Source organism: Stenella coeruleoalba, assembly GCF_951394435.1.
Source record: "Stenella coeruleoalba genome assembly, chromosome: 13".
NCBI lineage: Eukaryota > Metazoa > Chordata > Mammalia > Artiodactyla > Delphinidae > Stenella > Stenella coeruleoalba.
The window spans coordinates 87,834,663-87,851,995 of NC_137159.1; the positions used below are offsets into that span (position 1 = coordinate 87,834,663).

General features: G+C 51.0%; 1 protein-coding gene across 2 annotated transcripts in view; it reads left to right on the forward strand.

Annotated features, from left to right (window-relative positions):
* Nucleotides 1-17,333, forward strand: part of EIPR1 (EARP complex and GARP complex interacting protein 1) — an 88,932-nt gene that overhangs the window by 5,254 nt on the left and 66,345 nt on the right. For both annotated transcript variants that reach the window (XM_079940278.1, XM_079940279.1), the window contains one exon: nt 7,023-7,155. In XM_079940278.1, the coding sequence (XP_079796404.1) occupies nt 7,023-7,155 (133 nt within the window). The remainder of the gene's footprint in view (nt 1-7,022; nt 7,156-17,333) is intronic.

The window sequence follows — 17,333 nt, forward strand, 5'->3', positions numbered from 1 at the left end:
CCAAGGATTGAACCCACGTCCTCAGTGGTGAACGCTCAGAGTCCTAACCACTGGACCACCAGGGGATTCCTGAACATCAGCTTTTAAACTTCTTAAGAAAAGAAAGAAATTGTTATTATTATTTAATGAGGGATGCTTATAAATTTTTTCTAGAAAATATTAAAAGCTGACAGAAACAAATGAATTAAGAACAAAATGAGGTAGTGTAAGGCATTAATAAGTTACATTGTATCTGGTTTTATCAGGCAAAATTGTATACCATTTGGTTATGATACTAAGAAAGGATCGGCCCCAAATGACGTAAAGTGCTTTAATCTTCCTGAAATCTTTTTTGAAGCAAGATAATATCGGGGGTGGGCCCAAGCATCTGCATTGCTAACCAGTGTCAGGGAGCACCTCTTATGTGGCCCTGTCATAATGGATTGTAATTATCTAAGCCAGGGGGGACATCAGCCTCCTGACAAACGTAGTTTACAGCTCCATATGCCTGTTTATCAAATGTACTCTCTGCGGGAACAGTCCTGGCTTTTAGAATATGGGCTGTCGGTCCGTGGGCCTAGTGAAAGAAACATTATCATCTTAGGTGAGAGACTTTGATTCTTCTTAAAAATCAGTCTTAGAAATCCAACTTTCCAATGGTAAGGTCCAGAAAAGTTCGGTAGTTAATGGTAGTTAATGGTAACAAGTGCGTAACTCTTGGTAACCTCAGCCTTACTCCAGTGTGTAAGGCTCCTTGAGTGCTAGATGCAGAACCACTGTGTGCTCTGCCGGCTCTTTTCTTTCAAAGTCCTCATTAAGGGCTTCCCTGGTGGCGCAGTGGTTGAGAGTCCGCCTGCCGATGCAGGGGACATGGGTTCGCGCCCCGGTCTGGGAAGATCCCACATGCCACAGAGCGGCTGGGCCCGTGAGCCATGGCCGCTGAGCCTGCGCGTCCGGAGCCTGTGCTCCGCAATGGGAGAGGCCGCAACAGTGAGAGGCCGACGTACCGGAAAAAAAAAAAAAAAAAGTCCTCATTAAGCTGCTGATTCAGGATTGTAGCCTCTGGCTTCAGTTATTTTTTTCTGGCCACAGTTGAATTAAAGGGTGGAGGCTGAGGTTTATAACTTTCTCTTTACACTCTTCACCTGTGGTGGTCTTTTGGCTGTGAATCCAGACGATAGGAATGAAAGAGTGTTTCTGACCTGCTGGTGTTTCTTTTCTGTTTCCGGGAAAGGTACGTGGCCTTGTTGGGACAGTCATTCATTCACTCACTCACTCATTCATTCATTTGCTCAGCAATGCTTACTTAGTGTGGTGACAGGACTCTGATTCCTCTCACTGTGTTAAGTGTGAGACTCACAGAAGGAACAGATACATTTGTGCCCTGAGTTCAGCTTCCAGTGATGCAGTGACATAGATGTGCAGATAACTGCAGTGACACTGAGGAGAGAGGTCCAGGCGGAGTGGCACGTGGCCGGAAGGACACCAGTTTCTTCCTGGTGGCATCAGAGCCAGCATCACAGAGAAGGGGGTGTCTGAGCTGAGGCCTTCAGGCTGTGATGAGTTGTATCACTTGCTGGTGGGCCTGTGTTTTCATAGTACTTTGGCTCATCCCCGGGGAGGGAGCCCAGGGGGAAGGGAGAGGCGAGAGGGAGCAGGGGGGCCAGGCCGCGTGCATGGACACCTGTGCCGCCGGAAACAGTCCTCACGCCCGGCGTGCATGTTTCATCTCAGACATGCATGCCTGTTCTGCTCACGTCACACGTGTGTTCCTCTCACACTTGACAGTGCTTCCCCTCACATATAGTATGTTTCCTCCCACATGTGAGACACAGGTCTTCTCGCATGTGATGTGCATGGTTCCCTACATGTGTGCCACATGCTTCCTCCCTCGTGTGACACGTGTTTCCAGAGGCACCTGCCCTCGGGAGAGGATGCCCTGCGGTGGGGGGAGCATAGCATCCCTATTTCCTTCTGTCTCCAGAGGAAGTCCGGTTGTCCCTCTGGTTTCTGACAGTGTTACTGTTATCACACGATTACCACCTGCGTTTTAAAATGATGAGGGCCTTCTGGCTGACTGCCCCTGTCTCCTTTCCCCTGTCTCCGGCTTGCTTCCCTGCAGTGAGGGTGGACAGGGGCTTCCCCTCTGTGTCCTCTCCCGTCAGCGGTGTCGTGTGGGTCCCTGTCTGGCAGTGCTGTGTGCTGTGTGTCTGTCATTCCCCTCCTTGGGACGTACTCCCAGCCGCCTCCAGCCATGAGCTGGTGAGAGAGAAAGATAATGATGGGGGTCCTGGCCTGTGAGCCATGGGGGACTGAGGGCCAGACAGGGAGTGCAGGCGGGTGGTGTCCACTGCGCCCTCAGTGGACAGGGTGGGTGCTATTGGCCCCATTTCCAAACGGAGGGGTCGGCTCTAGCAGCCACGCAGTTTCTCCCTGGGGCCCTGCTGAAACGCGGCAGGATGACCACCAAGCCACCGGCTCCCTCTCCCCGCGTCCTCCTCGCTTGCACGCGCCGTGAACTGTGAAGCTCGGCTGGGCGAGGGCGCGTCCTGGACACTTGCTGTGGCGCCCCCACGGCTGATGCCCCTGTGGGAGGAGGTGCCGCCCCTGCCCCGAAGCACCTGCGGTGCCAGCTGTGACAGTGACAGGGGCATCACGTGACCTCAGCCCAGCTCTGAAACCCCGCCCTCCGGAGCTCCGCCCTGCCTGGGGAAGGAGGGGTGGCTGGTAGGGTTTCTGTCCCCCTCCCCAGCTTTGCCTCGGGCCATCAGCTCCTCCCTGGCAACTGTTAATCCCTAGAAAGCGCCCCTCACCTGAATCAGTGCTACTGAATTCAGCCCGGCTGTTCTCGTGAAAATTTGAGGAGCTGTCACAGTTGCTGGCCTTTCTTTGTCTGATGAGCTGCTTTATTTTCTGTGCCTTTAATTTTGCGCTGCCTGTGTTTGCAGCAGGACGGGCACTTCTGGAGTCTTGGTCTCCCCTGAGCTCTCCTTTGTGAGAAGGTGGGCCCTCCTGGGAGGCTGTGCTCCTCTGGTCCAGCGGGAAGCTCTGGCAGAGCCCAGGGGCAGGGCTTTCGCATTGCAGGGGTTGGGTTGCTTCTGCACCATGCTTTCCCTGCAGAATCTCTCTGCATGTTGCTTCTCCCCTATTTGTCGCGTAGATGGGTGAGCGCCAGGGTGACAGAGAGGACCACTGTGGCCGGCCCTCTCTCAGCAGTCACTGAGAAGGCCGACATCCCCAAGGGGCTGGCAACGCAGCGGCCTTCTTTCCCCATGGCTCTTTTCCTTTGTAATCTTTTTTTTTTTTTTTAACGTGTCAGCTCGATTGTTCTGTATTTGTATTTTGACCGAGGACAGCTTTGCTCATGTGCCCTCTCTGCCTGCAGGTCCTGTATTTGGCCACCCTCAGAATCACTGGAGGCGTTTGTTAGAAATTCAGGTTCCCAGCCCCACTCCAGACTGAGCCTCCATTTCTCCCCCGTCCCCCTCCCGTCCCCCTCCTCCTGCCCCGCCTCCCCCCCCACCCCGTCTCCCTCCCTCCCCCCCATCTCCCCCCCTCCCCCTGACCCCCGCCCCATCCTTCCCCCTCCTTTAATGACTACAGGAATTTATGCTCCTGTTAAGGAAGCATCAGGAAGAGCTGGGTTTCTGGTGAGGCTGGATCCAGGGCAATTTCTGGAAGCGAGAAGGGAGGATCCTTAACTTTCCCCTGGAGACGAGCTTTCGCTTTTTCCTTTCCAATTTTACAACACTTTTTTTTTTGTTTTTGAATTTTTAAGAGTTTACCTTAAGTTCAATAAGAAAAGAAGCACACAGAGGGCAGCGGCCTGGAGTCACGTGCTCCAGTGATGGGTACTGTGGACAGGGACAGCTTTCTCTGAACCCTGATTCTGCGGGAAGATGAGGGGGCTTGATTAAGATCATCTTTACAGGCTTCCTAATAAGTTTTATAACTCTGGCTTCTAAATTTTTATAGTGTCATCTGTGCCCTTAGCCCTGCACTGGTAAGTCCAACTTTAAAATTTTAATAATGGTAATTCAAAAGATATGACCTTGAGCTTCATTACAAGCTGTTGGAAGCATTTTCCAAGCTCAGCAATTGCGTAAAGAATTTAAAGTAACACTTACACACTACCCAGACAACCACACATCTTCCCCACCCTCTGAGCCAACACTAAATGTTCTGTCTTTTGTGCCCCCATAATCTTTTGCACTCACCTTAATCATAGTGTTTTCTCCACTGTAGTACTTGTTTTTGTAATTGGCCTGTAACTGCATATGTTTATGCAACAGAACATTGCTGTGTACGTTGTGTGAGCTGGGCAGAGGGTGGTGCCCTGAGGACAGGCAGTTAAGTTACCGTCTCTTTCTTCCGAATCAGGAGCTGCCTGCTACTCTTGCTGCCCTGCTGCAGTGCAAAGCCCAGTGTCGGGGAGGGTGGGGTATCCCGTGCCCCGACGGTGTGGAGGCTCTTAGCACAGGCTCTGGAATCCCATTTCTAACCGAATGAACCGTGATACTCCAGCTCCGTAAACCTTGGTTTCTTCCGCTGTAGTCATGGCTAATAATGATAGGTTATCATATTATCACAGGGCTCTTTTTAGGATTAAAGGAACCAGTGTGTGTAAAATAGCTCGATGCCTGTCACATTTTGCATATTAGTCATTATTCTTTTGATCCCTACTTGTTTGTGGTGATGATGTCCTACCGTTCTCTCCGAGCATACCTGGATTACAACATCTCATGAAGATGTAGCCTTTGGACCCGTCCATGAGCCTGCTGTAGGTGAGGACATGGAAGAATGCTAGGACTCCCAAGCTTAATGATGAAGGTTAAGGGCCATAGTATCAGACTATCAGGTTAGGAGAGGTGGACCTGTTGGGGGGGGTCTTGGACTCCTCCTAACGCCCAGCCGTCTAGGGCAGAGGCTGACTTGTGTGTGCCTGAGCGGGTAAGAAACGAGCCCAGAGGAAGACCAGCTGGGATCACATACTAGAGCCTGTTTGGACCCCGCGTGCTTCTGGTCTTCACAAGAAGGAATAGCCTTCCCCAGACGGAGCAGGTCCTCCAGAGGAGCGCAAAGTGTGGGCACAGAGGTCAGAGGTCCGGTGGAAGGACGGCTCCCAGCCAGGAGCTGCAGGTGTGCAGGGGGGCTGTGCGCTCACCTGGCACCTGGGTCCACAGAGCCAGCAGAGGAGGAGCCAGAGCTCTTGTGCTCCCCCGGGTGTTGGTCCCGATGTTTCAGGGTACTGCAGAGGGAGAGCTCTGGGGAGAGGAAGAATTGTACATTTAAGTGCCTCATTTTTAAGTGTTCATGGATTTTCTGATAAGGAGGAAACGTCAAATACTTAAGAAAAAAATTTCCTGTTCACCCTAACAACACAAAAATTCTGCCTGATTTTGTGTATTGCCTTTTAGTCTGTGTTCACATATAACTTTTAGAATGTAGAAGCTGTCCACCAGGAGTATTTCCAAACCCACTGTGAAAACTACATTGGGCTATGAGTCCTGGGAGAAACTGACTGAAAGTAGTTTTAAAGATAAAAACAACAGTCATGGTTTTTAATCTCCCTCCCCCAGAGAAGGGCGGGAGCCAGTGTGTGTGCCCCCCCACTCCGAGATCAGCCCTGCACGACCCCTTGGTCCCAGCAATCCCAGGAGCTTTGTCCCTTCACCTACATTGTATTCTCCGGGACACTGAGGCTTGGGGTCACACAGACTGTAAGTGGGAACGGCGGGATTTGAATTCTACTCTGAGTCCAGAGCAACCCCTTAAGGTACCGGGGGTTGTTTTCACATGAGGACGCTGTACAAAGGAAGCAGCCGAGAAGAGAGAGGCCCTGAGCAAGTGCAGAGTGGAGATGCTTCGGGTGTCATGGAAACAGTTTTTAAAATATCATTTAATGTTTGACTGCAAAGTAGTGCATATTAATCATGAGAAATGTTAAAAATGAAAACAAACCACAAAGAAGTAAAGGAAAAGCCGCTATAATCCCACCACCCAAAGGTAACCAGTTGCTTTCTGGTTCTCTCATTCAGATGTGCTTGCTTTTTAACAGAAAGCGTGTGGTGCGTGTGTGCGGTTCTCTTACTGGTTCTTTTCCCCTTGGATATATGTTACGGACCCTCTTCCCTGAGACTAAATAGTTTTTATAGTAGAATGGATGGCTTCATAGTATTATATTACAGTCAAGTACTACAGTTTATTTGAACAATTCCCTGTTGCCAGACATTTAGGTGGCTTCTAATTCTTCATTATGACAATCAGTGCCACAGTGAACATTCTTGGATATAAATCTTTGTGCAGATTCATGACTGCAAGTATAAATTTATTTTTAAAATGTTTAATTTTATTTTTTCCAGTGACTTGACTGTTGATAAGAGAGTGAACGTGGACATCATTTCCATTCCTCTAAAAATTATCCAGAAAAGCATGGTGATAGCACATGTAACTTTTCGTTTAGTGGCTAAAATGTCATGTCGTTATAATCAATGTTATATGATCAGAAGCATTGACAGCTGTTGGCTTTGTTTTTAAAAAGAGGTTTAAGATGTGCTAACACGCAGTGCTTTCTCACCCCTTCCTGCCTCATTTCTTTCCGACGTGAGTTAAATTGTGCCCACTACAGAGTGGGCAGAGCAGGGCTAAGACTGGGCCTCATCAGGCAGCAGTGCCCTGCCCCGTTCTCCTCCCACAGCTGTGCAGCAGGTCTGGGACAGTCTTGGCTTGGTGGCACCATCCTGGAAGACTCTGGCCCTGGCACCAGCCATGGCCTAACCAAGCGAGGCGGGGACGCAGCTTTTGGTGTCTTGTCTCTTTAGGAGTTGATGTGGCAGGGGGCAGGGTTCTGTAGCTGCAAATCGTAACAATACTTTGTGGGGATTTCACACTTGTCTTAAGTGTATACTGTTAGTGTAGTAAGAATAACTGTTAAGTAAAGATGTGAAAGATGCATTTGATTATTATTCCTGTAGTCACTGTGTCCCATGAAGTCATGTGGAGACTGTGTGAGGTTCTGACATTCTCTTTCCTTGTGTTTATAGATCCACATCATAGACTTTGATGATGAGAATAACATTATAAATAAAAATGTGCTCCTCCATCAAGCGGGTGAGATCTGGCACATTAGCGCCAGCCCTGCAGACAAGGGAGTGCTGGCCACCTGCTACAACAAGAGTGAGTATCCCTCGGGGTCTGTGTGCGCCCACTGTTGGGTCGGCGTGTGATGCATAAGCTGTTCCAGTCAGGGAAGTGCTGCGTTCACAGAGAAGTTGTGATACTCTGGGTAAATGTAGATTATACTAAGCGGTTATTGTAATCCAAAGCCTAAGAACTGAAGCTGGAATCATGGCTGTTCCAGGAGCGTTGACCCCGGGGAGTGGGAGTGATGTGCCCGAGGGTCTCCACGGGTGGATGTAGCTGCCCTCGTCCTTAATTAACTGCACCCTCAGGAGGGCAGCTGGACTTGCATCTTTCTCATCACCTGTCAGTACGTGCGACAGCAGGACCAGTGAGTCACAGCTTCTCGGTGCACACGCGTGCTGTATGGTCACGATCCCTCATAGGCTTCTGCCCGGCCTACCGCCTGCCTTCCCGTCTCTGGGACGTTTTAGCGTTTGTGTCAGTCCAAAGCCTATGGTGCTAAACTGGCCACACGACTTCCTTAACTGTTGTTACTCTGTCGTTGTCAGTAACTAGCATTCAGATTCTGGCTTTGGGAGGAAAGGAGAAAGGAAGCACAGAGATGTGGGCTTCCACACAGAGCGTCTAGAAACTGTTTGCTCTTGAGGAATCTTGGAATTGATTTTTCTTATAAATAGCAGTGTTTAAATTATGTCTGTTTATTGCAACATGCAACCACCCCCCGCAAGTCAGTAGAAGTCTGTGCTGTGATAGATGCACGCATGCGTGTGCACGTGTGCACACAAACACACACACTCTGGAATAAATATCACAGTGGCCTTGTAAATAACTACAGAGAATTGGATTAACTCACAACTTACGTTGATAAATGCAGGTGAGAAAACCTCCCTCCACACCTTGTTTTCCTCCTGCTGAGGAGGGAGGGTGAGTAAAGCAGCATTAAATCCTCTTGCACAGCCCAAGTAGGTACTACTTGCAGGCAAAAAACTTCTTGCAGAGTTCTGTTCTCTGTCTTGAAAAATGATAGTGAATTTGCTGTAGGTTAAAGTAAACTAGACATTCAAACTCCTTTTCCAAGCAAGCCACACACCCGTCTATCCTAGCTTATGTCTCTGTCATTGGAGGAGCAAGTGACAGATGTAGCTTGTTCCAGATTATCGATAGGGATCTATAACTGCTGTCAATCAGACTTTAGCCATCACCTGGATTTTTGTGAAAATATGTTCTCAGAGTCCAGGTGCTGGCAGGGAAGCTGTATTAGTAGTAAACTCTTTTAGAACTTATTCTACGTGGATGAAGATTAAAAAAAAACACTGTAACTTTTCTTTCTGATAATTTTACAAGAAAATGCATCACCGTGGAAGCAGAACGAGGGCACGTGGGTGGGTGAGGCTGGCTCCGTGGGGCCGTGCGGCCCAGGGCCGCGGTGAGTGTGCACGGCACCGAGCAGATGGTTGGGCGGACGTGGGACGTGGCCCCTTTTGGAAGCTCACTCACACAGTTGTGTGTAATCACTGCTCAGAAAACAGTTACGGATGGAATCGGCTGATTTAAACTGAATTGAAAGACTGGTCTCTGGGATTTCACAAGATGTGGTGAGTTTCTTTGGAATGAGGGTGCCGAGATGTCCGAGCAGATGAGCAGGAGACCCAGGCCCAGATACCACGGATGCTGAGTTAATCTCAGTGTTTGCGCCCTAAGTGGGGAGAGCGCCGGAGACCAGGAGGCAAATGTGACCCCTCCGTGCGAACCTCTCTGTAGCTCATGTGTAGTTAGTGAGGCCCAAGGCCATGGGACTGCACAATCACTGCACGACGGTCCAGTGATTTCTGCCAGATCATCCCCAGTTATTTTCCAGCATTTCCCCGTCAAGGTGGAGGTGGGACAGCGGTGAGGAGAGGTGGCCCCACCAGAGATGGGCAGGGGGCCCTGCTTCCCAGCCGCTTCCCAGCTCTCCATCCTGGCCGCCCTGGTAGCATCTGGCGATTTCGCCTGTAAAATGGGTGCAGTTCGACCCACGCCTTTATTTGGAAGCAAGGAGCGAGGAGGGCTCAGGCTGGGTGTGTGAGGGTTTGGGGGGCCCCGGCAGCCCAGGTCTTCACGGGCGCCCGGCCTGGTCCTGCTGAGTTTCTCTGGGAGCGGTGGTGGCCCCGGCCTGGCACAGCCCGCAGGGTCCCTCAGGAGCACCTCAGCCCTGATGCCCCTCCAGCCGTCCCACCACCACGGGAGCTCCTGGGTTTGGGGCACAGAACCTTCAGGGGTAGGCGCTGGGGTGCTCGAGGCCACAGGATCAACGTGCTGTCTCTATCGAGCGTACCGAAACCGTCATTTATAGCCTCCGGTGGGTGTCGTGGTTCTGAGGGGAATGCAGACTCGCCTGCATCTCATGACCACCCGAGACGTGCGGGGACCTTTCGGACAGCACCCCGATCCCTTTAGGCAGATGCGGGCCGGTCTGCAGGTTTCCGTGCAGGATGGACCCTCTGCCTGGCTTAGGCGTGGCCCGGGGAGGATGAGGCGGGGCCTTTGTTCTAAGCGGACGGAGGCTCCTAGTGTAGCAGGAAAGACTTGGCAGTGACACGGCCCTTCCCCGGCACCCCTCCGGCAGGCAGCCTCCCAGGTCCTGGCACCGTCTTCTGCCTTCACCTCCCTGGCCAAGTCCAAAGACCCCGGACGGATGGGCTGGTGTTCCTGTCCTTAGACAGCCTCCTCTCACCTCGGCCTCGCCCTCCAGTTGGAGGATCCCCGCCTCTGTCCCCGCCTGACCCGTGGAATGAGCCACGGCGGCGCCCTAGGCCCCAGTGGGGTCCTCTGAGGGGCTGGGTTGGGGCATCGGGGGAGCCCGGCTGGTCCCAGTGCCCTGGCTGGTGCAGTGAGCCGTGTCTTAGGCCTGGCCCTTCATCTCTGGCTCTGTGCCGTGCCCATGTGGGACGGTTCTGACGATGGGAGGGAGGCGCGTCCTCTGATCACTCTGAGAGCTTGTCTGTGGCCTTCAGTGGTGGGGGCTCCTCCTCCTTTTAAACACCGAGCAGAGCCGAGGTATAGCTTCGCCTGCCCGCCAGTTCCTGGGTCCCCAGAAGGAGCCAGAGGCCGTGAGGGCTTCAGTGGTCTTGGTTTTCTGTTTTTGCTTTTGTTTTTTATTGGAGTATAGTTGATTTACAAAGTTGTGTTAGTTTCTGGTGTGCAGCAAAATGCTTCAGTTATCCACATCTATCTATCTATCTATTCTTTTTCATATTCTTTCCCATTATGGCTCATTGCAGGGTATGGAATACAGTTCCCTGTGCTATACAGCAGGTCCTTGTTGTTTATCTGTTTTATATATAGTAGTGTGTATATGTTAATCGCGAACTCCTAATTTGTCTCCCCCACACCTTTTCCCCTGTGGTAACCATAAGTTTTTTCCTGTGTCTGTGAGTCTATTTCTGTTTTGTAAATAAGTTCATTTGTATCATATTTTAGATTCCACATGTAAGTACTATCATATGGTATTTGTTTTTCTCTGTCTGACTTACGTCACTTAGTATGATAATCTCTAGGTCCATCCATGTTTCTGCAAATGGCATTATTTCATTCTTTTTTCATGGCTGAGTAGTATTCCATTGTATATATGTGCCACATCTTCTTTACCCATTCATCTGTCAGTGGACACTTAGGTTGCTTCCACGTCTTAGGCTGTTGTAAATAGAGCTGCTATGAACATAGGGGTGCGTGTGTCTTTTCGAATTAGAGTTTTGTCCAGATGTGGCCAGGAGTGGGATTGCTGGATCATATGGTTCCTTAGTTTTTTAAGGAACCTCCATTCTGTTCTCCATAGTGGCTGCACCACTTTCCATTCCCACAAACAGTGTAGGAGGGCTCCCTTTTCTCCACACCGTCTCCAGCATTTGTTATTTCAAGACTTTTTGGTGATGGCTATTCTGACTGGTGTAAGGTGGTACCTCATTGTAATTTTGATTTGCAGTTTTCTAATAATTAGTGATTTTGAGCATCTCTTCATGTGCCTATTGGCCATCTGAATGTCTTCTTTGGAGAAATATCTATTTAGAACCTCTGCCTGTTTTTGTTTTTTTTTTTCCTGTACTCGGGCCTCTCACTGCTGTGGCCTCTCCAGTTGTGGAGCACAGGCTCCGGACGCGCAGGCTTAGCAGCCACGGCTCACGGGCCCAGCCGCTCCGTGGCATGTGGGATCCTCCCGGACCGGGGCACGAGCCCGTGTCCCCTGCATCGGCAGGCGGACTCTCAACCACTGTGCCACCAGGGAAGCCCCTCTGCCCGTTTTTTGATTGGGTTGTTTAGTGTTTTGATATTGTATGAGCTTTGTATATTTTGGAAATTAAGCCTTTGTCGGTCTCATTGTTTGCAAATATTTTCTCCCATTCTGTAGGTTGTCATTTTGTTTTGTTTATGGTTTCCTTTGCTGTGTAAAAGCTTATGTTTGATTAGGTCCCATTTGTTTACTTTGCTTTTATTTCTGTTGCCTTGGGAGACTGTAACAGTCTTGGTTTTAATGGATTTTGCCACTTTTGGTTTATAGAGTTGGTTTGGTGAGTGACGACTTGCATTTAAGCTCATGACAGTCATTACAGCAGAACCGTCCCTGCTCCATCAGCAGCCATGAGACTGGCAGTAGCTGCAGTGTGTGTTGCTGGCAGTGGGTGTCAGACACTGTTTAAACACTTGGAGGAGCACCCGCTCATCAAGTTCGCATTTTATTGATGAAGAAACTGAGGCATCGGAAGGCTGAGTGACTTTCTCAAGGTCATGCGTCTGGTGGGGTCAGAGTTGGGATTTGAGCGTTGGATTCTGGTTCCGGGCGGTGCCCTTGACTGCCAGACAGCGCCTTTTCAGTCGGAGTTCCACACATGAGAGGGCTGTTTAGAGCCTGCTGATCCATCCTGAGGCCACACCAATGTAGTACAAGTTTCTGGCTTTAGACATTCACTCCCATTTCATATTTTTAAATCATTATTTCTTGGAGTTTCTGTTGTGCTTAAGACATTGCAGTAAGAGCTGAGGGTGGGAAGATGTGAGACTGAGTACCGGGCTCCGAGAGCCACAGCACATCCCACAGGGCAGGTGCAAGACCACACTGATGGCAGCCCGTTCAGTGGGCGCAGCTGGAAAACCGCGTCGGGGTCCTGTCCTCGAATGTGTAGTCAGAAGTCTGTGCCGGTCCTGCAGCCAGGGCACCATGGAGGGCAGGGGGAGGGGGCAGGGGAACCGTGGCAGATTCAGAGCCCGTCCCCGGCCTGGTCCCACCGTGAGCTGCCCTGCGGCCGGTCTTTGGCCATCTCCCATAAGTGAGGGTGGGATTCACTGCCGGCTCCCCTGTCAATAATTGCCTGTGAGAACAGTTAAGTTTTAAGAGGAATCAGTATCCTTTGGGCTTGTATGATGACTCCCCAAAATACGGCCCAGGGTGACATGGTGGGGCTTTGTTGAGAGGTACGTGAGTGTGGCTTCTGTCCACCACGTCCCTCGGGTGATGTTGGGAGCCCTCCCCGCTCGCGTGTCACCGTTCCCATCCTCCCAGACTCCATGGGTCACCTGAGCAGTGAGGTGCTAAGAGTCCCTCTAGCTGCCCGTCTAGGGGTCTCCGGTAGCAGCAGATCGGAATGCGGTTGTTTCTGTTTACAGCTGCAGTTTCCCATTGATCTCTGCGTCAAATAAGAAAATAGCATTTTTTGAGTTTAAATGGTTACTTTGTGAAAATAAGCAAAGGGAGGAAGTAGGTTTTCCCGGGAAAAGAACGATTTAAGGCCCCTCCTTATGAAACCATAATTCTGAGATAAAATGGTTGAGGTTTTTAAGAAGAATGGTGTCCCCGAGGAGCAGGGAGAGAAACTAGAGTCCACAACACTGTCGCCTGCTCTGCTGAGTAGAGGAGGCCCGGGAAGGACCCTGCCCCACACGCCACCTGGTCTTTCCCCAGCACGCGGGCTGCGTGCCCCCAGCTGACACCGACTTTGTGTTTTCTGTGCAGATGTGGAAAGACTGACGCCTTCTTTCAGGGTGTAGGTGCTCAGCTAGGCAAGGGGAGAGGTAAGTTTTCTTATGATCCCGGTGCCGAGGAAGAGTGTGTTGAAAAGAAAGAGGTCAGGACATTCTCCGGGGGGAGCAGTCTCTTTGGGGAGCCCCGAGGAGCCCTGCGCCGGGTCGGCCCCTGGCCCTGCAGACATGGGAGGTCCCGGCAGTGCCAGCTCGCCTTTCCTTCTCACACCAGGCCAAGAAGAATGGGCTTGGAAATGGAAATGGTTTGTACTCCATTTAACGCTTATAGATTTTGTGGGCTCTTGTTTTTTGTGACTAACAAAAATAGGCCTGATGGGCCTCTCTTCACTGGGATAACTGTGCGCTGACCAGTGTCAGATGAAGGTGATTTCACTGGGGGGTGGGAGCCCGGTGGGTCTGCAGTTGAATGTGTGCCGTGCGTGCGGGATGCGTGTGCTGCACGAACGTGAGGGTGTGTACTTCGTCACATCCTCTTCGGTCTGGGGTTCAGGTGGATATACTTCACTGGGGTCACTTTGTCTGGTGAGCGATGGGAAACCAGCCACGTGGAATGTTGACCACGGAGGCTGTTGGTTGTGATTTTGGGGTCAAGTTACTGTTTCGTTCCAGTGCTGTTTCCTTCAGGGTATGGATGTGATGAACTCTTTTTTGCCAAAAACTGCGCATGTCGTTGCTGCCTGTTCCCATGAACAGCTTATCTGTTAGTGATGAGTATGAGGTGGCCTGGCAAAGAGAAGCACCCTGTACCCACATCCGGCTCATGTGCCACTTGCCTTCCCGCGAAGAGGAAGCAAAGCTTCTGGACGGCCTGGACTGCGGGGTGCAGGGGTGAGGTGCAGCCCATCAGAGAGCCTGGCCGGCATCAGGTGTGTGGGGAGTGGGCTCGCCCAGAAGACTGGGCTCGAGGCCCCTGCTTCACGGCTCATGGCGCTTACTGGGAAGCCGTGCACTGACGGTGGCTCTCACCGTCACTGTTACCATCCTGTTTTACCCATGAGGGAATGTGCTGGTGACGTTGACCATGACACCTGCCCTTTAATACTAAGCCACCAGGCACCAGCCCAAGCGTTATGTGAACTATCTGGTTTTCTGCTATTAGAATTTCTCCCAGTTTATTGAGATATAGTTGACATGTAACATCATGTTAGTGTCGGGTGTACAGTGTAACGATTTGATACCCGTACGGTTAAATGCTCTTGGCGACTTTCAAATATACAACATGGTATTGTTAACTATAGTTGCTGTGCCGTACATTACCTGCCCAGGACCCATTTATCTTGCAACTTGAGGTTTGTACCTTTTGACCTTCTTCACCCAATTCTCCCACCCACACCCCCACCTCTGACGACCACCCATCTGTTCTCTGTATCTGTGAGCTTGTTCTTCTTTTTTTTTCCAGATCCCACATACATGTGGGATCTTTCTCCATTGGACTCATTTCACTTAGCATGGTGCCCTCCAGGTCCATCCACGGTGTCGCTGATGAGGATGTCCTTTTCACAGCTGAATCATACTCCACTGTGTGTACTCACCACATCTCCTTTGTCCATTCACCCATCGGTGGGTACTTGGGTTGCTTCTGCGTCCTGGCTATTGTGGGTAACTCTGCAGTGAGCATGGGGTGCACCAGCTGTCTAGATTTTAGTTTAATCCTGCTTTATGTGCACTTTCCCAGCGAGGACTTTGTTGCAGTGATTTACAGGCTGGTGGTCCTATTAGCAGTGGAGCCGGGATTTGAATCTGTGCAGCTCGGCTCCGGAGCACCTGACCCGCAGGGCTTCAGGCTTCAAGGATGTTGTTTCTGGGCAAGGATTTCACAAACATTCCTTGTTATAAAGATGTTTTCTTCCTGTTGGTTTTTGTCATAAAGAATAGAGATGTAATGGCCCCCACTTTTGAGTGATGTTTGTAATAGTGTTCAAATATTGGGGTTTAGAGGCCAATGAGGTCACAGATCGTAACACAGGCCCCCGTTATCTCTTTAGAAGTAGATTGTATTTTATAGACCCAGTATTCAGTTGCTCGTCCCAATGTCCCAAACCCACTGCTCTCATTCCTCTAGGCACCGAGTTGTGTGACACGTGCCACATGCCCAGAATCTGTTTTGGCTTCTGAGTTTTGGATAGCAGGTGAGGAGAGTTCTGACTGCTGGGGGTGCATCTGAGCCTTGCTGAATTCATCAGCCTCCTGATTTTGGGTACTGAGGGCTTGGGCAGTGAGAGTTCAGACCACGAGGGCCGCCTCCATTGTTCTCATGCAGTCATCTGATAGGAGTTAGATGGAGTTCCAGAATGGAGGGGAAGTTTCTGATTAGCTTCTTGCTTTGGAATCAGAATCCTGGATTGCTTCTTACACTCCCGACTGACCTCTTTGGATCCCATCTGTATTGTTTCTCTGTCCTCACTGACTTTCTGTAGCACCTGCAAATTTAGTATCATCTGGAAATTTAATTAATGTGCTGTTTACTGCTCCTTCCAGGTCACTAATGAAGATGTTAGATAAGACGTGGTCCCCAGGGCTCCCCACCGGACACCTCCTCACAGCTTCACACTCTGTCCTTTATCAGTGCACTTTGTTTATGGTCCTTTCTCCAGGTTTCAGGCCACGAGGGGGTGCTTAGACAAAGCCCGGTTTGAATTAATTTTTCCAGTAAGACTGTAAAAAACACTGTGCCAGATTCCTCCCTCAACTCCAGATGTGTTGTTGGCTGCGTTCTTCCACGGCCTGGCGGTCTGCTCTGTGCCCTTGGCCCCCGCCCTCTCCCCCTGCCCGGCTCTCCCCGGAGATGCAGGGAAGGGCCCGCCAGCTGCCCAGCTTTGTGAGGCCGGGACCCCGTCTCGAGGTGGTTCCTTCCGTGGTGCTGTGCCCTGGCCACTGTCTCCGTCTGCCCTGGTCTCTGTGACAAACCCCACAGACGGTGGTGTGAACAATAGAAATGTATCCGTCACAGCTCTGGGCTGCGGTCTGAGATCCAGGAGTCGAGGGCTGGTTCCTCCGAGGCCCCTCCTCTTGGCTTCTCCCTGGTTTCCCTCTGGGTCTGGCTGTGTCCTGAGCCCCTTTTCTTATGTGGATGCTGGTCCTGTGGGATCCGGGCCCCACCCTAATGACCTTATCTAACCTTAATCACTTCTTTCAAGGCCGTGTCTGCCAGTATAGTCACATTCTGAGGTGCTGGGGTTAGGGCTTCAGCATGTGAGTTTTGGGGGACACAGTTCAGCCTCTAAGAGCTGTGGATTCTTTGATTCGTTGATTTATGTGAGGGGTTTGGGGAGGGGGTTCTATCCTGATTAGGTTCACAGACCGAGGGGTGAGTAACCGGCCTCCATCACTCTGCACGTTCCTGGTGTTTCAGGAGTAGATCCACCCATCGGGCCGGACAGTGGGCCTCCCTGCACACGCTGTGTGTTGTGATTTTGACTAGAGGTGAGACCTGGAAGGCCTGCCATCTATTTTAAGGAGGCATTTTCTCCGACTTGCTCATGTTGAGGCTGTTTGAGATGTGGCTGGGAGGGGTGTGGCCAGGGAGGGCGTGGCCTCGAGGGCCGTGGACGGGAGGTGTGGCGGCAGGCGCTGTGCACGCGTCTGTGGACAACTGGGCTGGGGTGGTGACGACGCTTGTGTGCTGGGTCCCCAGGAAGAGAAGAATTTCCTGGGTGGAAGGCTTTTCAGGCTGGTGCTGGGTGTGGGGAGCAGCCACTGGAAGGGCAGGTCGGAGTGATGTACCCGAGCCCCACAGCCAGGGGGGTTTTGGGGTCAGATCTGCATTTTCACGAGACCCCTGAGGGACGGGAGGGGACGGAGAAGGGGGCCGTGACACTGAGGGCCGCAGGAGGCCCTGCTCCTGCTTCTCTGTCAGCGTCATTCATGTCACTGTGTGGTCCTGTGACTTGCCAGACATAAAACCCTGTGAAAATAGTCTTTAAAAAAAGGTGCGAGTACCCTGAAATGAGAAAAGCCTTCTCGATATGCTGGTGAAATTTCAGGAAGACCAACACAGCCTCTTTAAAAATAAAAAAAAAGAAATAAAGCTTAACCCAAGATGGAGAACAAAGGTAGAAAGACGCGCACAGGGTGATGAGTTCGGGCTTTTAGAAGACTTCCATGTAATTGGCGGCCAGGTTCACTCATCCCGAGACCCCGTGGAGGAAGGGCTGGTGACTGGCAGCTGGTATTACCGGCAGCGGAATCAATCTCGC